The sequence below is a fragment of the Scleropages formosus genome, chromosome 7 (genome assembly GCF_900964775.1).
Source record: "Scleropages formosus chromosome 7, fSclFor1.1, whole genome shotgun sequence".
Classification (NCBI taxonomy): Eukaryota; Metazoa; Chordata; class Actinopteri; order Osteoglossiformes; family Osteoglossidae; genus Scleropages; species Scleropages formosus.
In genome coordinates, this window is record NC_041812.1 from 10,323,966 (window position 1) to 10,351,639 (window position 27,674).

Below are 27,674 nucleotides of genomic sequence, written 5' to 3' on the forward strand. Positions count from 1 at the left end.
CTATTAATTATCCACCCATTTGTAGTCGGGTTTCATGTAATAAACACAGACCCCTTTCTTTTTCGCTAACTAACCTTCTCTGGTCTTTATTTGCCACCTTTGTTCACAGTCACTTATAGAGCAGGGTAAATTTTTACTGCATTGGTTCAGGGATATCACATTTACCCAATCAGTTAGTTCACTTAAGGGGGCACAGTGGCACAGCAGGTTGGCTGTGTCCTGCTCTCCGGTGGGTCTGGGGTTTGAGTCCTGTTTGGGGTGCCTTGCGATGGACTGGTGTCCCATCCTGGGTGTGACCCCTCCAGCCTTACGCCCTGTGTTGCTGTGTCAGACTCTGGTTCACGGCAACCCCCGCTTGGGACAAGCGGTTAAAGACACTGTGTGTGAGTGTGTGTTAGTTCGCTTAGGGAGGGTGCCCACCCCCAACACACTTCCATCGGGTGGCCATTAGGTGGCGCTGTTAAAAAGCAAAGCAATGTGGAAAAGTGCTACCTTATTATCACAATAAATTATATAGTCAACAGAATAATTTTATTAGTCTTATTGTCAGAGTTGTGAGCACTAAAACTGAGCAAGATTCAAACCCATAGATCAGAAGCTGTGAGGCACCGGTGCTAAATATTGTGCCACCCTGCCGCACTAAGTACATTTCATAGGTAGGGGTTTATAGTATAGGGGTCCTGATCAAATCAAAGCTTCCGGCACATTACCTGTATCACTCTCTCTCGTACACATGCACACACACTCAATCATGTTCATTTAACGAACTGGTTCCATCTGTGCCATTCTCAGTACATGATTGCACACACACGTGTAGGTCGATCACGTCCAGCTCCTGTTAATCAAGGAAATGTCCCAGTGGCGGCACTGTGTCACTGTCACTGACCTCAGGTCTGATTCGCGGCGGTTGCCATTACAGCATGTCTTCGGTATCGGGACCCACCCTGCAGCCTGGAGCCCAACCCCTGGACTCAGCCTTTATGTCGGGCTAAGTTCCAGAAACCCTGGTCCCAGGCTGAGTGTGATGTGTCATCTGAGTGTTTGAACACCCACTTTTCATTCCACTTCTCAGTTATGCCCCATTGATTTGATCCCAGTCAGCCCTATCATTATTATTATTATTATTATTATTATTATTAACCTCTGTTTATCAGACTCCTTTGTTCAAGGATCCTTACAATATTAGATAATCATCTTTACAATGATTTACCCTCTTATACAGCGGGGTAATTTGTACTGTGTCAGTTCCGGGTAACTACTGTGATCAAGGGTCCCAGAGCAGAGTGGGGATTTGAACCCAGGTCTTTCAGCTGAAAGGATCTAATGGTTTCACTATTGGCCACTGCTAATTATTATTGCTTTTGTGTACAGCCATCCCTCGATGTATGAAGGAGCAGCAGGAGCTGGGATTCAAACCCGGAACCTTCAAATGCAAGGGGCAGAAGGTGCAAGGGACAGTGAACATATGCTTGTAAGTTCAAGTTCCCTTTCCGTCTCTCAGGGCAACTGCTGGGTGTGCAATAAACACGCGCACACACAACCATAGTAAACTCCTGTACTTTACTATCTTTTACAATTAAAATCTAAAAATGCAGTAAAGCCCACTGGTGGACAGCAGTACTACAGCAGCACAGCGTCATGTTATACTCTGTGCTGCTTCTGGGGCAGCACAAGGCGTAGGGTTTACACACATTGCGATCAAAAGTCCTAGGTTCAAATCTCACCTGCTGTTGGAGTACCCTTGGTCCAGGTGTTTACCTTGAATGGAACTGATGCAGTAAAAATGGGTAAATCACAATAAAAACTTCTGATCACTGTAAGAGAAAATTATCAGATCATCAATAAACAGTAACAAATCACACATTCTTATTTGTCCATGATTTCGGAACAGCTGACAGCGCCTGTGTGTGACTAACAAGAAAGAGCACAGATGGACAGACCTTTGCCAGTCATCTCAAGAACTTCGCCAATGAAACACACCCTTCAGGATGCATTTTCTGCATAAATAACCAGGCGATGGAAGAGAAAGAGATGAGCAGCAGCCCTGATATACACGTTACTCTCGGGGAAAACATTGCATGCAGCTGACTCGGAATTCTGTAGACACATTGTCTCCAAAAGAGGAATTAAGAGCATTATGATGTGGCCAAACCCTAAATATTCCATGCAGATGGTTGGCACTTCCCTCCTTTCAGTGAGAACTTCACTGCACTCTGCTTTGTTTTAGTGAAATAGAGTACAGACATGATAGATAGATAGATAGATAGATAGATAGATAGATAGATAGATAGATAGATAGATAGATAGATAGATTCCTTATGCTGGACAACAGTGATTCATAGTGGATTGTAGACCGTGATGTTTCTGACCATGGTTTCCCCTGTGTGACTGGGACGGGCGGTCCGATTCGGGCCCTCGGGTTTGTGGCCCCACCACAGCTGTGGCTTGGACTGGCATCCTTCCATCGGCATCCGAGCACATGCCTGGGATATATTTACACCCCGGTCGCTGTCGAGGATGCTGTTTGGCCACATGCTTTGACCTTGTACAAAGAAGGCTTTGAAATGTTGTCACCATGTGCTTTTTTTCATCTGTTACTGTTAATGTGAGCATACACTTGACAGTACACTTTCTCGCATAAAGAAAGTGCTGTATTTTAAAGTTCTCAGAGGTTTTCTTGCTTTACATATACTTGCAGAAGTGCTAGTTTGTTTGCAGACAGTGTTATACCATTAAAGTGATATTTAAAAGTATAAATATACACACACACACACACACACACACACACACACACACACACTGTCTGAAACTGCTTGTACGAAGCGGGGTCATGGCAAGCCGGAGCCTAACCCGGCAACACAGGGCGCAAGGCTGGGGGGGGGTGGACACACCCAGGACGGGATGCCAATTCTGTCGCAGGGCACCCCAAATGGTACTCAAACCCCAGACCCACCAGAAAGCAGGACCCGGTCAAACCTGCTGCACCACCGCACACCCTCTAGTATAAATACAGTATAAATTCATATAAATATAAATTCAAGATTTATAAATGTTGATTTTGGATTAATAGTCCTACAAATTTACCAGTTTAAAAACAAAAGCAGAATGAAAAAGAGGTGAGACAGCTGGTACCCTAACTAGTGTAGTGGTTAGAGCTGCTGTCTTTAGACCCAAAGATCACAGGTCTGAGTCCCATCTCTGGCTGTAGCACCCTTGAATAATATACTTCCCCAGAATTACTCTGGTAAAATTACCTGGTTGTATAAACAATTATAAATCAATTAACAGTGCAAGTCACTTTAAAGATAAGAATCAGCTAGTTGAATAAATGCAAGTATAATATAATGTGAAGAGTCATGAATAGAATCAGGGCAGGTCAATGGACTTTGAGAAGCAGGGTGGGGACAATTTGTCTGATACTTCCTTCTCTCTGACTGTAAGTGTAGCATCACAGCTCATTTAAAGGTGTTCTGCCTCTCATTCTGTTCAAAGTACACTTTCCGTGTTTAGCATTTATTATAACGTGTAAGGAAACTGCGGCAGAAATCCAAGCAATATTTTTTATATCTCTGGAGAGAGCATCTCTATGGTAACATTTCATTTGCAGACCAGTCCTGCGCTCAGTTGTGAAAATTACCGTGTAAGGATCATCGCAATGTCTAATGGCACCTTTGCTGAACATTGTTGAGCGCATATATTATAATGCAGCTGCCTAGAGTTAATAACCATCTGGTTATGAGTGGTGCCATGAGCCTTCCTGCTCCTTCCCGCTCATTCCTTTTATGCCCCTATTTCTGCCCCATTACTACCTTTCCTGCCCCTTCACAGCCATTCCTATACTTCTCGGCTCCTTTCTGTCCCCTTTTTGTCCCCTTTTTGCCCCGTTCCCGCCCAGTCTAACGCATCCCCGCCTCAACCTGGACTTGACCAACGGCGCGGGGCGTGTCCACAGCGCACGCGCCGGCTGAGCACCATGACGTCACTGTGCCAACCCCCCCGAAGGGAGGGGGCGGGGTGACGTCACGGGTGCTCCAACTGGGAGCTCGAGACGTGCCGGTGTCATGGCGGCCGTGGTGTCTGAGGGGAAGTGACTGCGGGCGCCGTTTCTGTTTTTCCTTCCCCGAAAGAGGCCGTTCGTCGCCTGAAGGGCGGCTGCGGCGCCACCGCCGACTGCGCACCTCCGAGCACCGAGCGCCGCCCCGCTTTGCCGCGTCCGCCGCCGAGCGCCCCGTCCCCGACCGGCCGGGAAGATGGCGGACGCAGCAGCCGAGTGCACCATCAAAGTGATGTGCCGCTTCAGGCCGCTCAACAGCTCTGAGGTGACGCGCGGAGACAAGTACATCCCCAAGTTCCAGGGCGAGGACACCGTGGTGATCGGGGTGAGTCCGCGCCCCCGAGTTTCGGGCTGCGCTCGTGCCTCTCCCGCACCGGCGGCGCGGCGGGTCCCCGCAGGGCCGAAGCGAAGGGCGGAGACCGGCGGAGACGGAGGAAAAAGGAGACCGCCGGTCGGGCCGTGTGTGTTACGGAGAAACCGCCATTGATGTTATTACTAATTGTTTTTCTTGTTGTAGTGGGGACTGGCGGCTTCCGGCACACTCTTCCAGAATGTTCGCTAATATTGAAGAATCATTCATTGTCATTTCGTTGCACACATACACACACAGTGAGTGAGTGTTTGCATCAAACCAGCCTGGTGGTTCAGACTGTCAGGGATGCGATGCGTTCGGTGTGCTTTTTGGCTCGGCTCGGCTCGGCTCGGTTCTGCTCAGTTCTCGTACGCGCTATGTGTGAAGGTGGTGACTCGGTCCCAGGCTGAAGGAAAAGTACAGGACAGCGGAGCCTGGAGGAGGAGTGGAGTGGAAGAAACACGGAATTGCTGTGTCACACCACCGTGCGTGCAACACCCCCGGTCATAACAGGAAACTGAAAACTCGGCCTGATAATATATCATAATGTCATAATAAACCCAGCAGGTAGTGAGTGTAAGTGCTGAAGAACAGGCACAAACCAGAAGGTCGCTGGTTCAGTTCAGTTGCGCTCCTGCAGGAAGCTTCTACTAGTAGAAGCTTCTAGTTTTACCACCCTGGCCTGAGCACGAGCTGCACACGTGTGAGCCGCTGTGGATGAAAGCATCACATAACCATATGAATAATAACCAATAATAGTACATGCTGGTGACTTTGAAGGAAGTGGGGGTTGTCTGCCTGATGATGAGTGATGATGGTCACTAGAATGACCACTATGGACTGACCGGCGTTATTAGGCCCTGAACTCTCTAATAAAACCCCAATCAGAATATTTGAATGGAGTGGTGGTCTGTATGTTTTGACCTCTCTGATTATCATCAGTAGATTCAGCTTCTTGTTTTGTGAAAACCAGCCTAAATCTAGATGTAGACTTGAAACATCTTGGTCATCGCCGAGCTAATTTGTAACCGCAGTCAGTCCCATTAAGGCTTATTTCCATAGTTTATTCTATATTTTACAGTCTCCCATTGGACCTTTCTGATGACAAGATGATAGCGTGGAGCAAAGAGGAAAACGGTGTGAGAGATCCTGAAGGAGATTGAAGGCGTGGCTTTTCAGACCGATGTTGGCCTACATGAGACCTGTTTGAGTGCCCCTTATCTGCCTCCTTTGAATCTTAAAATGACAAGTGACAACTGTGTGCTGAAAGACATGAAGCTGTTTTTACCGTGAGACGTTTTCTGTTTACCATTGAGGCTGGTAAGACATGGTACAGTTGCTTCTATTTCGGAAATGGACCTTATTAAAACTGCAGCCTCGTCTCTGCCATGTAACCGGCTGTGTCATGAGTCTTGTGTTCCTTGCAGCTGTGATGTTGTAGATTCCTTCCGTTTTTGGCGTGCTTTTCCATACACTCCAGAGGAGGAGGGAGAATGTTGATTTCCTTGCCTGGTTCGGGCGATACATGCTTAAAAATAACTTTGAAATGCGACCTTACATGTTGCCAGTGCAGAACAAGCGCTAACAACGGGTGTTGTTTCGCTCACAGTGGCTCTCGCTTCGGGTGTTGTTACCTCTGTATGATAGTCACCAAGTTGCTAGGATTCCTCCCTGGCACTTATTTCCGTGGCTCTTGTTTATTGTTCTCACCGGTGTATCTGGATGCTCTTGTTGGCACACTTTGCCGCAAAGGCATCATTGGAGCTAGTAATTTTGTGAACTTGTCACCCTGATGACTTGTCCCATGTTGGCAAGGTTGAGCTCCTCCGGCTGGTGTAAATTCTGTTGTCAAACCCAAGGTTGCTTGGGAGGCCAGCTGTTTCAAGAGTGCAGCTGCTTGCAGTGATGTAGAAGGGTGCACATCAAATGAGCCAATTTACTGAGTCTAAATATACTGCTCATAGAATAGCATGTTTACATTTTTATTTATTCATTCAGCAGACTTCTTAAAAGTGATGTACTGTGATCATTAACTATTAGCTTACACTTTCGTACAAGGTAACTTAGTGCTAGATAGTTATAGTATCTACAGTCATTCTCACATTTATACAGTAGACCAATCTAACACACGCAGTGTCTAGGAGGAAACCAAACGTGGCGAACATGCAAACTCCACACTAGCTGAGCTGAAATTGAACCCATAGGCATATCTAAACTAACAGCCCAGGAGTTGTGAGGCATCAGAGCAACTCAGTGTGCCACTGTACTGGATATGTTGGGTAAAATTGTTGTTTTTTTATTAATATTCACTGTTGTATAGTGCTGTGTAGTTTGCTGAAGATATTGACTTGAGGGTACAGCAGACCCTGTGACTTGAACCCGAATCCTCCTGGTCACGAGAGCAGCTCCTTAACACCAGCATTGCCATTCCAGTGTGCAGGACGACAGGCGTGTGGTAGTTGTGGGTTACGAAAATTTTAATACTTTTTTCTGTTGAGGAAACCAGCACATTTTGTCCTTTGTTTCAGTTCCTGCCACTTGATAAGAGTTGAGTGCTGATAAGAGATGCCGTGACACCCTCCTGTAACAAATGGGGGAAATGCCAATGGTGTGTTTTTGATTAGGCTGTGATCAGAATCCGATTAAGTAGTGTAATGGTTCCATTGTCCGTTCAAAGATGTCAAAAGCAGAGATGTGATCCAGACAAAACCCCTTGACTTCCATCATGCACCTTGGCAGAGGGGGAAATCTGCTGGAAAAATGTGCAGATTCCCCACAGCCAGAGCTGAAGAACGGTTCAGACGTGTATCTGTGGAGCTGAGACACCAGTGCTGTCTATCATACTTTCCAGAGTTGAGCATAAATGTGAGGTAGAGTGTGCTGTACATGGGTTGTGTGAAGCGGAGCGGCAAAACTCCACAGGATTCAACAAATTTTTCACAATCACTGCAGTGTTTGTTCACACCTGAATCACAACATTGTGGAATAGTTTCACTGCCATTGGACCAACATTTTGGCTACAGCAGGTGGAGTATGTAGATATCCCCTTGCAATCAAAGGACCTTAGTTCAAATTTCACTCCTGCTGTATTACCCTTGATTAAAATGCTTACCCTGAAATGATACAGTAAAAATGAATCAGCTGTGTAAATGGGTAAATCATTGTAAGTAGCTTAGGGTACAAGCCAAATAGATTTTTACACTTTGCTCCAAGTCATCTTGGAGCAAAGTGTAAGATAAATTAATGAAATAGTAATAATAATGAAGATTACATTTATTCATTTAGCTGATGTATTTTTTCAGAACTACTTAGTGTTATTTACAATTATTTACCCATTTACACAGCTGGCTAATTTTACTGGAGCAATTTTAGGGAAAGTACCTTGCTCAAGGGTACTACAGCTGGAGGTGTGAATTGAACCTGTGACCTTTCGGTCCAAAGGCAGTAGCTCTAATCACTAAGCTACTGGCTGCCTTAATAAGTAAAAGATTAATAATGTGTTTGGATCAGGTTCACATTAATCACTTTTCTCCAAAGAGGTATAGACCTCAGAATAAACAGACGTGCATAAACAACAAAGTACTTTAGATGCAGGCACAGGATTATTAGAACACAGTTTGTCTGATACCACCATGTCGTTGATTTATGTCACTCAGTTAGCAGACTATTGTTATGTGAGTGCTGGGTTATGCTGTGGGATGTCTTCTGACAATCCCCACCCACCTTGCTGCAATGATGACAGCTGTGTAGGCAACTGCCATCTAAGTGATGATGTGTGGTCATCTGGGCCATGAACAACAGACATGGTGGCATCATGGTAAAGGAACTGGAGTCTGGAGTCCTGATGTGGTTTACCTACAGTTCCTTGTTCGAGAGCCAGAGAGGAACTTTCTTCTGGAAATTGTAAACATTCCTCAACCATGTCACCACCTGCTTACTTTTTTGTTTTCAGGATGCCCATGTTCCATTATTACAGCTCAGACATCAATTTGCTGCTGGTTTATATCAGTGCAGTTTCCTGAAGAAAATGTTTGTTGATTATGTTTGCAGCCAGAGTGGCATTGGCACCATGTCACTGTATGGTCTTTGCCTTGTCAAAGATGATGAGTATGTTTTGTCGGGAACCTTTTCACAGATCCTTGTGATCCTCTCAGCTCTAGAGTACCATGAAAAAGGCCAGTTGGTACCATTGTGCACAATTAACTTAAGCGGACATCGTTGAAGTTCCAGGAGGGACCATGCTGTTGTACCTTTAAGGAAGCACTTAGCCTAAGTTTCTTTCATTGAACATCAAGCTGTGAAAGTAGATGAAGTGGAGAAACTATTAGCAAGCAAGCTGATATGGGTGGAAGTGTCTGCTAAGCAGCTGGAGTCATACGTCAAAGCTAAAAGTGGTATTATCAGTATCTAAGAGTTTTCTGTAGTTTTTGTGTTTTATAACTTGTTATATTAACATGCCCCAGAGCCTTGTTTTTATGATGTCTTCCTCAAACAAAAGCAGACATTGAGTTCTTGTGAGATGTTTCATTGCTCTGACTCTTTTGGTCACATTGTTTTGGGTCATGCATTTGCTTTAACCACGTCAGCTGAACTACCTGGGATTTACAGCAGTTGCATTAAACAGCATGGGTGTTTCCTAGCTGCTTACATTTTGTGTTTACTCACTGTTACAATGTGAAAAGGTGGCGGGAGTATCGACTGCTGTGGGCATGCAGCACTAAAGTGATCTGTCAGTTGCGCTTCTTGCTTTTGATTTTTTCTGCTGAAACTTGTTAGAGCATTGTAGTTCTTAAAACTTCAAAACTGTGCTGGCAGTCTCCTGCACAATGACCCATTACTATTCCTGTGAAATCACTGCATTAAACGGGAGATGGTCATACCAACCAAATTACCATTAACAGTTTCTTATGGGAGGAAAAATAATTGATTTATGCACCCACAAAGTGGCACCAGAAAGTTACTATAATATCAAAAAAATTTCTTTGCTTAGTATCTTTATCACTGAAGCATATTTTATCGTATTTGTTACAATAACTGTTGCTGAGAATCCACTTACAGCATAGAGTGCTTTATGAGCAGTGATGATTAGGCACAAAATGTGGTCCAAGTTTAAACACTGATCCCATACAGCACATGACATGGGAGATCTCCAGAACCATGAAGAGATGTCTTTTAGCCACAGGCAAGATTATATTTACATGCCATAAAATATGCATACAAAAATCGTATGAGATTATCATTTTTTTTTCCCCCCACTGTGCTCTTTAACCAAATCAAATTTATGTTTTGTAGAGGATGTGTACTGTTTTTGTTGTTTGACTTAGTCATCTTGTTTCTCATTATGTTGCATGCAGGGTAAACCTTACGTCTTCGACAGGGTTCTCCAGTCCAACACGACACAGGAACAGGTGTACAACGCCTGCGCCCAGAAGATTGTCAAAGGTAAAGGCTTCTCATCCATCTCTGGAGAGATTTTCATCCACTGGCATCAGACCTGCTCCTGCTTGTTGTTTATTCTGTTATGAGTTCTTTGATAATGGCCTTTTGCTCACAGGTTTGTGTTTATTTCTCTGTAGATGTTCTTGAAGGTTATAACGGGACAATATTTGCCTATGGACAAACATCCTCTGGTAAAACGCACACCATGGAGGTATGTATAGTAACAAATTTAACTTTGCATCTGACTTCACATATGTACACAGTATGAATGAAAAGTGATACTTTTAAATATACACACACTTGTTCTTTTAGATGCAAATGTATAGCTTTTTTTTTTAATAAAATGCAGGTAATCCTTATTGATCTTTTGTTGTCTTCTCCTTTCAGGGTAACCTTCATGATTCAGAAAATATGGGGATTATCCCCAGAATAATTCAGGACATTTTTAACTACATTTACTCCATGGATGAGAACCTGGAGTTCCATATCAAGGTTTGTGTTCCAAACAAAAATTCATCAGCCTAGTTAAATGGAACTGAACCTGTCTCCTTGTCAGTCAGTGACACACTTTGCTGCATTTCTCATGGGTGGATTTTACTTTGCAGGTTTCCTATTTTGAAATTTATCTGGATAAGATTAGAGACCTCTTGGATGGTGAGTGTCTGCAGTGCAGCACACTGGAGACCAGGCAGGTTATGGGATAGCTGGTGATACTCTGTAATTCTGATTATTTCGAATCCTTTTTCTGTAAGGAATTGAAAGCAGCAAGTTTATGTTCAGTAGGCCTTGTATTATTAGAACTTGAACCACGGTACGCAAATGACAATTATTAATTGATGTTGGTTTCTCTGTTTCAGTGTCAAAGACTAACCTGTCCGTTCATGAAGATAAGAACAGAGTTCCATACGTGAAGGTGAGATAGCAGTGATAATCCTGCAAATGCAGACCTCTTGTAGATGTCTGTGCACTTCCTGTTAACTTGTTTAAAATGTAAAACAAGTGCTGTAGTACCTCTAGAGTGATTATTCAAAGTTTAAACTTTTCCCCAGTTTAGAGAGAACTTGTCTTGTCTGAAACATGTTAAACCAGAGTTGTTTCATCTGCAGGGCTGCACAGAGCGCTTCGTCTGCAGCCCAGAGGAGGTCATGGACACCATTGATGAAGGGAAAGCCAACCGACATGTTGCTGTCACCAGTAAGAGATGCCCCTTAAGATTAGTGTATTCTGTAGAGACAGTTTTCCTAGGTTGTTTTTCAGGGGTTTCACTTTGCCGTCAATGTTACTGTCCCACGTAGATATGAACGAGCACAGCTCCCGGAGCCACAGCATCTTTCTCATCAATGTTAAGCAGGAGAACACGCAGACGGAGCAGAAGTTGAGCGGAAAGCTCTACCTGGTCGACCTGGCAGGCAGTGAGAAGGTACGGTGTACACAGCTATAATTCTGACCCATCGCCTCAAGCTTCTTCTGCAGGGAGTCAGCTCCAGACAGTCTGAAGGGATCACACCATGTTTTGTGTTTTCTGTGGAATTGTTGATCAGTCGTATAGTTAGATGCACCACGATTTCATGTCTCTGGGCGTTTCAAACATAGACATGACGGACAGTTGTCTGGTTTGATATCTGCAGGTCAGCAAGACTGGTGCTGAGGGCGCAGTGCTGGATGAAGCAAAAAACATCAACAAGTCTCTTTCATCACTGGGTAACGTCATCTCAGCCTTGGCTGAGGGCTCTGTAAGTACTCTGTGGTGATGGCAGTGTATTTCCTTTGGTTTTAGATGTGTCGATGTGGTGCTCCCTGACCATCTAGTGTTTGAATGGTTGCTTTCAGTTTAATTTCACTTCAAGTGTTCAACAAAAAAGCCCTGTGCCCTGTGTTGCTGGGTTAGGCTCTGGTTCGCCATGACCCCGCTTCAGACAAGCGGTTTCAGAGTGTGTGTGTGTTCAACAATTGTTGATTGTACGCAGTCTTATGAAATGGATTAAAGTAATTTTAACCCATCCATTTTCTCTTCTGTTTGTCCATTTAAGGGCTGCATTACAATTTTAGTTCAGATTATGTGTGTATTATTTCATATGATTGATCATTCCAGTCAAAAACAATGATTTGGAAATCCCTTGAAGTATCGCCAATGAGTTCAGCTTCACCATTTACATTCCTTTCTGTATCTCATCTTCCATTTCAGACGTATGTTCCATACAGAGACAGTAAAATGACGAGAATCCTCCAGGATTCCCTGGGGGGCAACTGCAGAACCACCATTGTCATCTGCTGCTCTCCCTCTTCCTTCAACGAAGCGGAGAGCAAGTCCACACTCATGTTTGGCCAGAGGTGAGACTCCTCTCATAAGAGGCTGAACAGAACTTTCAAATTACTATATAAGTAAAGAAACTACGTGTAAATATGACTAGTCAGGTTGTAGCAAAAATCCTGTTTTGTTCAAACTTAGGAAGGTGTCCCTCCAGTGTATGATTTCAGTTATGAGCTTCAGCGCTTGGTTTTCAGGGCGAAGACCATCAAGAACACAGTATCTGTAAATGTGGAGCTCACAGCTGAGCAGTGGAAAAAGAAGTATGAACGGGAGAAAGACAGGAACAAGACCCTGCGTAACACCATCACATGGCTGGAGAATGAGCTGAATCGCTGGCGCAGTGGTGAGGCACCCCCTCATGGCCTCTCCCTCAAACCTCTCAGTCATGTGCTGAAACTTTTAATAGAGCCTGTCCCTTCTCTACACACTGGACAGGCAAGAACACAGTGGTGTTTGGTTGTGTCTTTGCTGCTGCTAAGTATGAAAGGTCCAGGCATCATCTATATGTAAAGTTTTGAGAAGCGTTGTTGTCTTGCTCCAGTATTAAACAGTAGTTTCCTTTGGGCTTGAACTCATGGCCTTCTGGTGAGTCATCCACTACCAGCCTCCTAATTGCTAGCCATTTCCTTCTGTCCTCCCCCCGCCTGGCAGGTGAGAGCGTGCCGGTGGAGGAGCAATTTGACAAAGAGAAGGCCAATGCGGACGTGCTAGCCTTGGACAATGTACTGAACAGCGAAAAGCAGGTCACCACACCCAGTGCCCCAGGGGTCCGGCTTTCAGATGCTGCCAAAGAGGAGGAGCTGGCCAAACTCTACAAGCAACTGGATGACAAGGTCATGCTCATACATATTCATTTACATCTTTTTAACTGTCTGCTGCCTCTTGTCTACAGCAGATCCAGTTGTTTGAGTATGTGCTTTGTTGGGAGCAGCATCTCATGACAGCATCTGTATTTTGTGTGTGATAGGATGATGAGATTAACCAGCAAAGCCAGCTGGTGGAGAAGCTCAAGCAGCAGATGCTGGAGCAGGAGGAGGTGAGATGTGCTGTTGTGAGGTGGACGGAGCCAGTAATCTGGATGGGCCTTGCAAGTGGAAACCTTTCTAGGTCTTGTTGACAAGGGCAGTTTACCTTCCTCACAACTTCATGATAAGCCAGACAAGATTTGTCACGTGTATTTTCACATGTGCTCACAAGTCTACATCTCCCCAGCTGCTGGCCTCGTCCCGGCGAGATCACGACAACCTGCAGGCAGAGCTGAACCGGCTTCAGGCAGAGAATGAGGCCTCCAAGGACGAGGTGAAGGAAGTGCTTCAGGCTCTGGAAGAGCTGGCCGTCAACTATGACCAGAAGAGCCAGGAGGTGGAGGACAAGACCAAGGAGTTTGAGGCGCTCAGCGAGGAGCTCAACCAGAAATCAGTGAGGGAGTCATTCCTTCGTCCCTGGGAGTCCCTGTTCTCAGTGGGATCTCGTGATGGTCATTTGTAATGTTTTTCTGTGATCTACCTATTTTTCCAGATGGTTCTGACTTCCATCGACTCTGAGCTCCAGAAGCTGAAGGAGATGACTAACCACCAGAAGAAGAGAGTCACAGAGATGATGTCGTCTCTCCTGAAGGACCTAGCAGAAATTGGTATCGCTGTGGGCAGCAACGACATCAAGGTAGGTACATTTTTACCCAAAAGCTACTGAAATTCTATGGTCTTTTACCATTTGCCAACAACATGGCCCCACTTGGTCCGTTTGTAATCTCTTGATCTTGTGTTGTTCCTCTTGTTTGCCTTTTCTGAACCTGATCTCCTTCCACTTCCCCCATGGCAGCAACATGAGGGCAGTGGGCTCATTGATGAGGAATTCACAGTGGCGCGTCTCTACATCAGCAAGATGAAGTCGGAGGTGAAGACCATGGTGAAGCGCTGCAAGCAGCTTGAAGGTGCCCAGGTGGAAAGCGAGAAGAAGATGGAGGAAAACGAGAAGGAGCTGGCTGCCTGCCAGTTACGCATCTCTCAGGTACATGAACATGAGCTGCATTTCATGAAATTACATGTAATTCAAGTATCAAGTTAAAAAGACATCACTGGATTTACAAAAGTAGTCTTCCTGAAAATGGTACAGATGTCAAAATTTAGGGTGCAGAAAGCCTACTTTCCCATCAGTTAAATAGTAAAAATAAAAATGCGTTCCCAGCCCATCCAAAAACCTCAAACCACTTTTCCTAAATATCACTTGAATACTGTAAATCACCTATATCAACCCATGAGTTCAGTTTGATATGAAACATATTTGCATTTACATTTGTTTGTTCATTCATTCTTCAAAGTGATCTATATTTCAGAAAACAATGCAAAAGTGCATTACACCAGTTACCTTTGCTGTCCTGCCTCCAGAACATTCTCAGAAAACCCATTTCCCGTTTTCTGGAGTTACAGCTCCAAGCAATTTCCACTTTTTGTTTTCATTGATCAGTTCTCCCAGGATGAGCAATAAAGAAAGCAAGGATCTACTGAGCACATCGCGTTTGTGAACAACTTTTTAAAACTTCACACTGTTGCCAAAATGCTTATGCATAACCTGAAAAACCATCAAACTTTTCCTGCTAATTGCTCTGCTGTCTCTGCAATCATTCATTAAATAACACATCCAGTATGCCAGACAGACACTCTATGGAATTTAACAGTTCCCATAATGCCCCGGTCTCTTAAAACATTCCTAACACGCCAATAGATGGAAAGATGTCGATGCAGGCTCTGCAGCTACAGTGTATTAGTGCATTACTGCACTTTGCATCACTTGCGCAGTGTGCGGCTTTCAAATCTTTTTGGACACTTCACATTAGTCATCTTATGCTTAATTTTGCTTCATAAATCCAAAATCTTTGAAAATTGAAAACTAAGGTATTGTACAGAAATTTTTGATAGCGTTCATAAACTGTGCAGTGTCTGTACACAAAAGTTATATAATTAGTGGCGGCCAGTGGTGCAGTGATTAGATCTTTACAGTTGAAAGACCTATGTTAAAATCCCCACTCTTGCTGAGGTACTCTTGATCAAGGCACTTGCCCTGAACTGATTTAAAAAAAAAAAAAAAAATGAAATTACCTTGCTGTATGAAAGTTAAAATCAATCTCAGTAACTTAGTGTACAAACCTAACTGGCTTCAAAAAAAGTCAGATAAATGAATAGATGTAAATTAATAACACAATGTAACAAAGCTATAATGAAATGCATGTTCCCTTGCAGCATGAGGCCAAGATCAAGTCCCTCACAGAATACCTTCAGAATGTGGAGCAGAAGAAGCGGCAGCTGGAAGAGAATGTAGATGCCCTGAATGAGGAGCTGGTGAAGATTAGTGCACAAGGTGAGCCCTCGGGAGTCTGGCATATTTCATTGCGCATCAGGACAGGGACAGATCTTGGGAGTGGAAGAAGAGGCAGGGCTGCTGTCTGGCCTCTTCTTCCAGATCAGGGTGTAAGTGGAATGTGGGATGGCTGCAGTTTACACTCCCTCCTCAGGTATTGGACTGGGGAGGGGCTTGGGAATAGGCAGGATGAAAAGATGGGTTGCCGTTTTAGCAATTTGTGTATGGATGAGGTGTGAGAGCAGGATGGCAAAGGTGGGGCTGCTGTCAGCAGCCATGTCGCTGAGAATTTTTGGTTTCAGTACTGTTAAAATGCATCCGTGACAAATAAAATGATATACTGTTTTTTAGCTTGTTGATTAGTATTGATTGAGGAATATACTGTAACTCTTTACTATGGATTAGGTGTAGCAGAATTTATACACATTACGTATAGCATTGGCGCCCCCTAGGGGTGCAGATGAAGATAACGGTGACTTATTCTGTGACCACAGAGAAAGTTCATGCCATGGAGAAGGAGAATGAGATTCAGACGGCCAATGAAGTCAAGGTACCAAACACCTCCCTCGTGATGAAGCAGCTGTACTCTTATGTTTTGCCTTGATGTAGATGTATTAAGACTTAAAGGTACAGTCAGTTTAAGAATATGTGCACATATTTGCTCCATCATTCTTTCGGTTCACATGCATAAATGGTGGCTTTGCATGCCACAGGTGTGTGACTGACCAATGCTCTTTCCCAATCACTGTAGGAAGCAGTTGAGCGTCAGATCCAGAATCACCGTGAGGCTCATCAGAAGCAGATCAGCAGCCTGCGTGATGAGCTGGACAAGAAAGAGAAACTCATCACTGACCTACAGGAGTAAGAGCCATTCTATCCTTGCTCATCTGTCACACAAAGCAATATTTTGCCCATGTAGGTTTGGGGTGGCCCCAGGCACCCAGTCAGTGTCTTCTGTAAACTTTTTCTTCTCTTGTCCTTCCACCCCCTAGCCTGAACCAGAAGATTGCACTGGAGCAGGAGCGTCTGCGGGTGGAGCATGAAAAGCTTAAATCCACTGACCAGGAAAAGAGCCGCAAGCTGCATGAGCTCACGTATGTGGCCCTTTTCATGGTACCCCTTTGCTGTTGTCTTACATAAGACACATTTTTTTTAATAAATCCCTTGAGTGAAATCTTTGTCTTCTAAACCAAGCTGCGTATTGAGGCTTGTGAGGAAGTGGAGGTCATAGTTTGCGCAAGCGAATTGTGCTCTTCTTGTGCAATAGTGGGATGACTTTTTGCTGATGGCAGACAGCCCCTTATGTAAAGGTGATATGGACTGCAGGGGAGGGGTGCATCCTTTGTGATGGGGGGCTGACAGCCAGCTGTCAATGTGTGCAGGGTGATGCAGGATCGCAGGGAACAGGCTCGACAAGACCTCAAGGGGCTGGAAGAGACTGTGGTAAGTGGTGGCTCCGCTCTGCTGGTGGCTTTTGTACGGTGGCCATGTCTCCATTTCTAAATCTTGGTCTCGCACTGCGCCTCCTCTCTGCCCTACTCTCCCACCAGGCCAAAGAGCTACAGACACTGCACAACCTCAGGAAACTCTTTGTCCAGGATTTGGCAACTCGAGTGAAGAAGGTGATTCTTTTAATTGTAAATTCCTTACCTTAATGCAGTTATGCAGAATCTTCTTCTGTTCAAAAGTACAGTGGTGATGAAGTATCTGCTCTTAACAGTAACTAATGACAAAAGTGATATTACATTATGTGCACAACTTCAGTTTTGAGTTTAGCCAAAACCATAGGTTATAGTTTAGCATAAAGAGTCTCCGATTGGTGGAAGTATTTTTTTTTTTTTTTTTCCGCCCCCCCCCCTTCCAGAGTGCCGAGATGGACTCTGACGACACAGGTGGCAGCGCTGCCCAGAAGCAGAAGATCTCCTTCCTTGAAAACAACCTGGAGCAACTCACCAAGGTCCACAAGCAGGTACAGAGCCCTTCCTTTTTCTGGAACCAACAGCCTGTTGTCTTCATATCCTTGTTTACATTTACATTTATTCATTTAGCTGATGCTTTTCTCCAAAGCGACTTACATTGTTAAGGTTACAAATATTTTCCCATTTAGACAGCTGGATAATTTTACAGGAGCAATTTAGAGTAAGTGCCTTGGTCAAGGATGGTACAGCTGGAGGTGGGGATCAAACCTGCAAACTTTGGATCCAAAGGCAGTAGCTCGAACCACTACGCTACCAGCTGCCCCCTTTACTGTTCTGATCCCTCCATTTTCTTACTCTTCTTCCTCCTGCAGCTGGTGCGGGACAATGCGGACCTGCGTTGCGAGCTGCCCAAGCTAGAGAAGCGCCTTCGTGCCACGGCCGAACGTGTCAAGGCCCTGGAGTCGGCCCTGAAGGAGGCCAAGGAGAATGCAGTGCGTGATCGCAAGCGCTACCAGCAGGAGGTGGATCGTATCAAGGACGCGGTGCGGGCCAAGAGCATGGCACGCCGGGGCCACTCTGCGCAAATCGGTGGGTTTCTGCAGTCATGACCAGCAAAGGCTGACTCTCAGCATGTAGCCTACTGACTTTTGTCATACACTGTGTGGTTCCCTAAAGCGCCTTGTGAAACTGCAGAAAACCAAGTATCACTGTTCCCTTTTGCTCATCTCATACTGACCTCTCAAGGCATGTGGGGCAGATTTGGTCAGGATGGACATACAGGAATGCTGCTTTGTTTTGGTTCGGTAGCCGACTCTTACGGGCATTTCCTGTCTCTGTCCATAGCTAAGCCTATTCGTCCTGGACAGCCCCCCGTTGCATCTCCCACTCACCCCAACATTAACCGTGGCATCACCGGGGGTGGAGGCTTCTACCAGAACAGTCAGTCGGTGGCTATCCGTGGAGGGAGCTGCCCAAAGCAGGACAAGAAGTGAGTGTTGTTGTACTTGAGTAGCCACATGTTTGTTTACTGTTTTGTCTGCGCTGGTACTCAGTAAGATCTTGCCAGCAGTACATACAATGTTTGTGTGTGTGTAATGTTCAGTGTGCTGTGATGCTCTTCAGAACGCAAGGTGTCATTAATGTTGCTGGTGCTTGTCTCTGTTACTGTGTCACTAAACACTCACTTCCCTTGGCCACACCTTCCTCTGTTCCTACAGCTGTTGAAGACGCAGCACGACCACATCAGAAGATGAAATTGTGTCCTGGGAAACTGTCATTCCATTACATCGTGCTCTTCCCAGTAGGAATAATGGGAGGAGTTTTTGAATATATATAAATATATAAATATTTCTGGTCTGTACAGTGAAATTCTGATTTATTTGTTTTCCTGACCGAAAGTCATCTCCTCGCTAAATGCACAGTCGAGGGGGAGGAAGGAGACACCCTCAGCCCCCACCCAGTAAGCGCAACTTTCAGGCATCCCCCAAACTAACTACATATGAATTTAACGTGTACCTCTGTTTCACTGCACAGTTTTATCCTCCATGTCTTAAATTAGTCCTCACTGTGCCAAGATGAATGTATGTCACAGATCTGCACGAGAGGACAGGAAGTGGGTCCTGGGTGAAATTTTGAAGCGTGATTAATGTAAATTCACTTGATTTTGTTCTGCAGGGGTGATTTTGAAACACCTAAACAGATTCAATAAGCTCATCATACTGCTGTCCTGTCATGCAGGTCAAGATGACACTGTACATGTTTTCCTGAAAATGGGCCTAACAATGTCAGCTTTTTAACAAGTTCATTGTGTTCAGAATGGTGAACCTGACTCTCAAGGCCGTGGGCACAGCTTCCGAGTATTTTAAAAATGAGAACTTGTAAAGATAGTTAGTCACGGAAGAATGTGATTCAAGTCCAATGGATAAAGGTGTTTTCAAATTGTGTTGTAATTTCAGCGAAAGAACTTACCGTACAGTAAACGGTTGAAAGGCATCAGTGCGCAATGCTGTGTGTTGGTGCACCTAAAAACATATTACGTACTGAACAGGTGTCCCATCTCTGACTTTGACTATTTACAATTTCTTTTTAAAATAGCGATAATGGCCCTTTGGTGTCACTTGGCATCATTGATCCACAGAAGTACATGCTTTTAGACTTTGACGGTTACATTTAAAGTGTAGTTACTGACTTATGCAGACCTACAGATAGCTGAGGGGAGACCGGATGTCAGGTGCAGCATGTTACGGCGATGCTGCCTCCTCTGGTGTCTCCGATCTCCAGGTGTTTGATCAAACCAGAAGAAGGCTGTTTTAGACCAATGTATAGATGTGTTTTTTTTAATTTTAGACAGTTACAAGGGTTAGTTTTACCCCTCCCCCACCACTTTTACATTTTTACCCCCAAGATGGCTCAGTCATCACCACATTTTGTCAGTTTAAGATGCTGATATTTTTTTTTTGTCCACGTGCTTGGCTGCTGGTTTGGCATGTGGACTGGATCTTGGCCAACTTGGGCTGTGGAGTCTCTGAGCTCCTGGAGCCTCGGGTCTCGCCTCTAATTTGGTCACTTTGGGGTCATTAGTTTATCAAGGAAGTAGTTGTTCTCTTCTTCTTAACGTTCTTCCATATAGAAGAAAGTTATTTATTAACAGTTAAAACCATTTTTTTTATGAGAGGTGTGTTCTGTAGAAATTGTTCCTGTTTTGATTTTGAATAATTTAGTTATGTTCCAAGCTGTTGCGACGGCCAAGGTAAACGTCTGTTTGTTGAAGCAATGTTCATTATCCATTTATAAGAATCAGGAAAGAAGCAAATTGGCCTTCAAATGGAGAAATAGAACTCGGGGAACTGCAATCTCCTTTACGGTGACTTACTGCACTTAATGTTTCATAATTGGCCGTCAGCATTTCTCCAGAAATCATCTCGATAAGGAAAGTTTACATGGTTTGCCTTGAGTCTGCATTTTGAATTAAAGACATCGCCCTTGGCTACAGCAAAATGCTTGGACAGGACAATGGCGTGAGTGTGTGCGCGTGCGTGAGTGTGTGCGCGTGCGTGTGTGTGTGGGTATCTGCCAAGTTGTGCAACGCTGGATCGGCAGATGCACTGCAGCGTGTTCCTCAAAGTGCTTATACTGTAACCTCGTCTGCCCAGGTTTTACACTAGAAACTGAACAGGAAAATATGAAAGATGAATGTTTTTGTTCACATGATCAGCTAAATTATTTGCATTAAGTTAAAATAAAGTTGCTGAAGTTTATTACTGTGTAATAGCAATGACGTTTTGCGATCGGTGAGCGATTAGCCGGTGACGGTGGAACTGGATCACTCCGAGGGAACAAGAAAGCGTCGGCTGGCTCTCAAGGGGTTCGTGGTGATGTCATCCTCTTTTGATTGACCGCATGATGTAAATGTATGTGTGATTAAATGATTGTGCAAGCAAAATTGAGTGGTCTCCAAATTTAGTGACCTTACAGCTTTCAGAAGGGATCAACAGTTCTTTGAGAAATGGTGCACTGAAGAATAAAATGCAGTAGTGATTTGACTGTTTTAACCTCAGCTTCTCAAGTCTATCCAGTGAAGTTTTATTTTTTAAAAAATATTTTTCAGGTGGGATTGCATAATTTTTTAAATAATTGTATACATGTTTAAATTTTATAATTATCATTTTCTAATTTCTTTTGATGTGCAGGTTTTGGTAATTTTTCTCGCAGCGGTGGAACAGCTATAGAGTACCATTCGTAGCTCTACGGTTTATTATAGTGTGGTGATAGCAGTTTGGAACCAGAAAGGAACTAGACTGACTGCAGCAGAAGAGACATAGTGAATGGCAAGAGCCCCTGTCTGCATAATACAAATGTCCATTTATTCATCTGTAGGTAACAATATAATAAAAAATACACACCCTCTGTCCATTATTAACTGCTTGTTCAGTCTGGGGTTGTGGTGGTGTGGAGTCTACATCCTTGAAGAATAGTATGGGAGGCCAGTGCATCTAAATTTAGCACTTTTCTATTAAAACTGTTAAAAGACAAACTTATTTAAAAAAAAATAAAAATCCTCTCTCTAACCTGCAATTCAGTTGCTGACTGGTCACTTTCAGCATGTCAGCCCTACAGGAACTGCAGCTTAGTGCAAACATCACTGCTGTATACATTACTTCATTTAGCTGATGCTTTTCTCTAAAGTGACTTACAATGTTAAGGTCACTATTGTTACATGCTTACCATCATTTACATAGCTGGGTAATTTTACTGAAGCAATTTAGGGTAAGTACCTTGCTTAAGGTTGGTGCAGCCAGGGGTGGGGATCAAACCTGCAACCTTCAGGTCCGAAAGCAGTAGCTCTAACCACTCCGCTACCACCTGTCCCCCAGCATCCCTATATGTCATGTAACTCAAGTCCAGGCCAAATGGAGAAGTATGTTCGCCCTGATGTTTCAAATGACGAGCCAGAGAAAGGCGGCATCTTCTGTGAAAGAACCTCCACGGGTTACATCTTTTACAACACCTGTATTAAGTGTGTAATTGGAGTTTTTCCCCCACCCTGTTCTTGTCATGAATGACAGGTAGGTATTTATATCAGAAAACAAGTTCTCATACCAACATAACTATTACACACACGTGCAGTATAACCATCCCATTCACTGAACACTGCCCTCTAGTGAGCAATGGATGAAAATCTCGTGTGCGCCCCGCTACTCGGAAAATAACCACACGGTGGCGCCAGTACTGCGGCGGTAGCCGCCGATCCACGCGCGGTGTGTGCGCGCGCGCCGCCAGGTTTGGGAGCTCGCGACGCCCCCCCGTCGCTCCGCGGGAGCGGAGTTCAGGTGGAAGAGGAGGGACGAACCGACGGTGGAAAGAAGGTAGAGAAGTCGATTAATTCCTCACAGAAGGCGCTCGTTCCAGCGGAAAAAGTCACTTTCCCGCAGGACACGAAGGTCGGTAAGGTGGGACTTTATATTACAGCTTCTTTGTTTGCCCAGAAAGTGAGTTTTTGTTGTTGGAGAGAGACTGAGTTCTCGCGCTCAGTCATACTAGCCTCATTAGCCTGATAGCTAACTATACCTGGTAACTACTACTAGTACCACCACACAGATGACTCTCAGCCAAAAAAGTTATCATGTACCTCTTCTGTGATTCATTTCTTTCACCAGACGACTATCACAAGTGAGCGAGCGCAATATATACAACTAGTTAAAACTATACTATCGTCATCCAGCCAGGCACTCGAGGCAGCGCTAAAGTTCTGCGGTCATCGCCTAAGACTCTGACTCTGAGTCTGAGGCACTTGACTTGACTTGACTTGACTCTAGACTAGTTTGTGCTGGAACGGAAGACTCGTTAACTGGTTACCAAGAGCAGATCGTATAACTTGTTGAAATTGGGCTTGATGAACCTGTTCTGTATTTACATCCGCTTAGTTTATTTAATTATTAGTTGTCTTGTGTTCAGCCCAATCCATATGAGTTGTAGTCTTGATCTGTTTTTCCTTCCTTCCTCAGTTCCTGAACTAACTCACTGTAATTTTACTGTTTGTGCTCAGTTATTACTGGACAGCTCGATTTTGTTTTGTGGGTCCGGTGTTTCGTGAACCTTTGGATTTTTAAATCATAGTAAAGGTTAGAGTTGTGATTTTCATTCTGCCAGGGACAGGTGGGGGGAAAAAATGGGTATGGAAAAGCCTATTATAATAATATAATATAATTAAAATATATCCCATAATCACCTGCTGTGCCGGGTTCTTCATGGCTACTCATATTCTGGTGCACGTGCTCCTGTGTATTCCTGTCTCTAGTTAAATGAGTTTTTTTCTTAATATTTTGCAGGCATGATTAGTTTACAGCTGTTGTTTACTCCTGGGATTACTCGCTCAGTAGATGCAGAGTCTCCAGGGTTATATTATGCTAAGAAAGATAAGAATCGCAATAAACTGCGATAACCATATATTGTGAATACTGAAATTATGAATTTTAGTGCCAGTTGTGGGCAGTTCTCATGTGTTCTCTTGCTGGAAGTTGAGTGCAGCTCATCGGGTTCAGTAGAAGTTGTCATGAACTAAAAACCCCTCTGTGAAATCAGCAGTCGATCACCTGTTAAAAATCAGTACACCCTTCAGTATTGGACTGAGTTAGCGTGTGTGTGTTTCAGTTGAATCTGTCACTCTAAATTGCCTGAGGTGTGTGTGTGTGTGTGTGAGTGAGAGAGAGAGAGATTGTCCTGCAATGGACTGGTTTCCTGTTCTGGATGTGCTCTGCCTCATGCTCTAGGCTTCCGGGATAGACTCTGGATCGCTGTGGCTCTGCATAGGACGGACGGTTAATGACGATGCAGCTGAGTCAGTTGTGGGTCTCAGCCCATGCGTCCCTGTGTCAGAACACCCACTTGAGTTGCCTTGCTGCCTGTGAAATGTTGGGAGTCGCGGTTGGCCACGTGCTTGCCAACGCCTCCATGTGTTCAAACGCCCACCAGAGAGGCCCGCTCCTACTGGCGGAATGAATCCGAAACATTCCAGGAAGCTAAGCGCGCGCCGAGGCAGCTCGAGGCAAGTTCTTACACGATGAACTGAGAGCCAGGTGAGAAGCCATCTTGTAGCTGAATTGAATTGAATGGAAGATTTTATTGTCGTTGTACTCCTGTGCAATACAACAAAATTATAGTGATATTCCCTGAGTTCTTTAGACAACAATATAAAACACAAACACTTAAGTATGAAAATAGAAAATTAAAACAGTTTAAGCAGATAATACAGTATAATACAATAACAATCAGGCAGTGTTTAGCTGTTTCACAGCTTTGGGGTCGAAGCAGTTTTTCGTTCTTGTGATGTGTGTTTGAGTTGTCCTGTATTGCCTTGCAGAGGGAAGCAGTTTAAAGAGGTGGTGTGCAGGGTGAGTGGAGTTCCTGATAATTTGAGGCTCTCCTCTGACATCTGGACAGATGTGTCCTCAGCTGCCGGTAGTTGTGTGCCAATGATGTTCTGAGCCGTCCTGATGACCCATTGTAGAGCCTTCTGTTCTTGTGCAACTGGCATACCGTGCTGTAATGGAGTATGTCATTACGCTCTCCACTGTACATCGGTAGAAATTCATGAGGATATCCTGGGGCAGTCTTGCTCTCCTCAGTCTTCTCAAGAAATAGACCTTTTGGTGCCTTTCCAATGACAGTAGAGGTGTGTGTGGCCCAAGAGAAGTCTACTGTAATGTTCACCCCCAGGAATTTGAAACTGGGGATTCTCTCCACAGCCTCACCATTTATGAGCACAGGACTGAGGTCAGTTCTGCTTTTCTTCCTGTTGCCTGCTTTCCACCAGCAAATGTTGGAGTTTTCCATTTTTTGAGCCTTAGTGAGGACTTCATTGCAGTGGTCAGTTTGCTGAGGTCAGAGGTTTCAATATTTCTCCTAGCTTTCACTCTCTACTTAAAAGAAGCAGTACTTTTTTTTTTTTTTTAAAGTCTCTCTACAAGTTTGTTTTGAATAAAGGATAAAGCTACTTGGATTGATCCCATGAAAAGAGAGTTTCTCTGCAGAATTGGGCCAGCTCATGTTGAGTTCAGCTCTTGTGAGGGACTTCAGGTGACAGTGTTGGCCCCTTTTTGGAGTGTGTACATTTTAGAGTCAAGCACTGTTTACCACCTTTTTCTGGTAGTGACTTCTGTAGCTGTTGCCAGTTTATAAAAATGCAGATTCTTCTGTCTAGAAGAAGGGTCTTGTCATATTTTGGTGTTGGGAGTTTTGTCTTTGAGCTCTGATGGTAGAGTGGGAGGTGGTGTTGTATAATGGAATAAGAAATGCTAGGTGAGTAGAAAAGCAGGAGGGGCTCCAGGATAACACAGTAGGGAAGTGGGAGGGGTTTCATGGTAATGAGGTTGCCTTTATGTGTGGAGAAAGTGGTACCTCATTCAAGCAAGGAGATGAATATGAAATGCTCTCAGTAACTGACTGAAGCCAATCAAGGTCTTGGGGTCCAGTAGGGGCATCGGGAGTTTGTGTGTGTGCAGTGTTTTAAGGGGTATCGATACAGGATTCCATGGCAGTATTTCAGATGGTGGAAAAAGGATGAACTTTGTAATTTATTTTACCTGAAATGCAGAGGATGGCAGCCATAGATGGTAATGGGGACAAAGAGACTACTGGGCTAATACTCAAGGGAATTAAAAATTCAAATTTCCATTATATTAAATTATTGTTCTTAGCCAAAGAATTGATTTTGCTTTGGTGATTTGTGTGTATTTGGAGATTTATTGGCTTCATATTCAATGGTAGTAGTTTGTGTTAAATATCTAAATTAGTTAGGCACAGTAAGTGAGGATGCTTGACTGTGGTAGATTTAAGCTGCTCTTTATTACACTATCTAGCATGGAAAGTGACCTGTGAAGCAGTTTTTGTTTGGTATGTGAATCGGCTCCCCCTTGGAGCAACACCCGAATTTAAATTACTAGGTTTTCTGATTCAGTTAGCCAATTTGTTGTTATTGGGCACTTTAGTGTCCCTTAAATGTTTTTTCAAAATAGTTTTTTTTTCTATTTCTGTTTTTCATTATGCTTTGTGTTTAAACTTTTTGTTTGGATCTGCAGGATTCCAGTGATATGATGAAAGTGGAAGATTGGCCAGTCCACGCTAAGTACCGTGTTACTGGCTGTGGTATGTTGCCAATGTCCTAGCTGACGGCAGATACCCAGGTTGCTTTTCTCCACCTCTCGATCTAATGGTGAATTACTGACAGAAGGTCAGTGTAAATGTCTTTGTAGTATGTGTGCCTTTCTCAAAGGGAACATCTATGGGCTTCCTGTCTGAGTGTCACAATGTGTGTACCTTCTCTTAATGTTGTGAATATTTATATACCACATTTTTACTTTAGTCGGCAAAGTTAAAAACATTTTGGGTTGTTTTCTGACAACACTGTGGATGGGAGTTTACAAGGCAGTGTGTTCCCCCCCCCTTAAAGTTTATTACCTGTGCAATGTGCTGAGCTAAGTTTCTTTTTTTTTTTTTTTCCTTTCCCTCCCCAGCAGCCCTTCAAGAGGCTCTGATGCAGTCGTTCGTGTTTGGTAGTAAACATACCCTAATTAAATGCTGTCTTCTGCCGTTAATTGACGGTGCCTTAGCCTGAGTGGATGTGACTGTTTTCCAGTGTTAGATGCCAAAGTCTACTTGGATTATAGTTTGTTTCACAGTTGAGAACTAGCTATGATCTTAGTGCTGATTTATACAGTGATTAAGAAATCAGTTTTTCTATTTGCCAAACCCTGTGTCCAAGATCTTTGTATGGATAGTGATATTGTGTGCTGGCTCTGAATATATTATCTAGCTATCAGGTAGTTTCAGGTAGTTTGCTGTATTAGTTCTTCATTATAAATCTTAGAGCCTAAAGGTGTGAAGATTCAGGCTATATGCTTCTGAACACCTTCGTTGTGTTTGAAGGCAGACATTGCGGCCCTATTTGTTACCTTGTTACCTGAGAGTTTTCCATGTTGTGTGATATAGCACTTCCTCTTTTCAGGTGAGACTTTCCTCAAGGACAACAGTGCAGCGTTCTTCTCTTGGCTCCCCATGTGCTAAATGTCCAGTGTATCCATGGGTTTTATTCTGCTTGCACACTTAAGCACTTGATTGGTTTAAGTACAGAAATAGTTTATTTCCTAATATTGATGTCAGTAGTTGTTTAAAGAGTTTGAAGAGCTTTAGGATGAGTGAAGATGTGTGATGTAGAGCAGAGGTTCTAATCATGTAACAGTAGATGCCTGCAGTATATCATATCTGTGCATCCATGGTGTAAATAGGCAACATGACAGCCTGCAAGGTCAGTTATTTGACATTTAGTTTTTTTGTTCACTAGCCATAATTAGTGGCCTGCTGACATCCATGGTGCTTTTCACTCGTTTTCTGTGTGAGTCCAAATGCATGTCAGTCACCGTTAGTCTAAGATAGCTGTATTGCTGTGGAAATATTATTTTGTTGGGATAGTATTATTATAGCCAAGATGGAGAAATTTTCTTTAGATCCCTTAATAATGTACAAGTTAGATGGACTTGTACAAACATTGAAGGCATGTTAGCAGCTGGCGCCTGTGGAAGTTTTAACTGCTGGGCGTTGGAGCCAAGGGGATGTTTAAAAGTACACAAGGGGTTTGCAGAAAAAAATATGTGGTTTGTCAAGACTGACCTAATTGTACTGCCAAAAGTTTATGGTTAACAGCCCCAGAAGTGATGTTTACAATCTTTTTTCCTATACGGGTAAACA

The 27,674-nt window shown here is 43.9% G+C and overlaps 2 protein-coding genes across 9 annotated transcripts in view; both read left to right on the plus strand.

Moving 5' to 3' along the window:
- Positions 1–4,013: 4,013 nt before the first annotated feature.
- On the plus strand, positions 4,014–20,874 carry LOC108937577 (kinesin-1 heavy chain-like). Its single transcript, XM_029253617.1, has 26 exons — positions 4,014–4,379; positions 9,761–9,848; positions 9,983–10,056; positions 10,233–10,337; positions 10,451–10,499; positions 10,703–10,758; positions 10,952–11,039; positions 11,141–11,265; positions 11,474–11,578; positions 12,031–12,176; positions 12,351–12,499; positions 12,808–12,989; positions 13,124–13,192; positions 13,369–13,575; positions 13,675–13,818; positions 13,978–14,166; positions 15,396–15,513; positions 16,008–16,063; positions 16,265–16,374; positions 16,506–16,607; positions 16,896–16,956; positions 17,064–17,135; positions 17,378–17,482; positions 17,804–18,020; positions 18,276–18,420; positions 18,650–20,874. The coding sequence occupies exons 1-26, from the start codon at positions 4,251–4,253 to the stop codon at positions 18,654–18,656; spliced, it is 2,898 nt and encodes a 965-aa protein (XP_029109450.1). The 5' UTR covers positions 4,014–4,250; the 3' UTR covers positions 18,657–20,874.
- A 1,380-nt stretch (positions 20,875–22,254) lies between these two features.
- The window catches only part of arhgap12b (Rho GTPase activating protein 12b), a 31,367-nt gene continuing 25,947 nt past the window's right edge, over positions 22,255–27,674 (plus strand). For 4 of the 8 annotated variants that reach the window (XM_029253640.1, XM_029253644.1, XM_029253645.1 and 1 more), the window contains exon 1: positions 22,255–22,372. The gene's annotated coding sequence lies outside the window, so the exon portion shown is untranslated. Of the gene's footprint in view, positions 22,382–26,047; positions 26,161–27,674 lie in introns of those variants that run through there. The other 4 variants (XM_029253642.1, XM_029253641.1, XM_029253647.1 and 1 more) reach the window with 4 other exon arrangements.

Bases quoted from the DNA above. Each gene is read 5' to 3' on its own strand.
- LOC108937577 (XM_029253617.1), top strand. From the start codon at position 4,251: ATGGCGGACGCAGCAGCCGAGTGCACCATCAAAGTGATGTGCCGCTTC. The intron at 10,500-10,702 runs GTGAGTGTCTGC...TCTCTGTTTCAG, and splicing joins GATTAGAGACCTCTTGGATG to TGTCAAAGACTAACCTGTCC. The intron at 16,608-16,895 runs GTATGTGGCCCT...CAATGTGTGCAG, and splicing joins CGCAAGCTGCATGAGCTCAC to GGTGATGCAGGATCGCAGGG.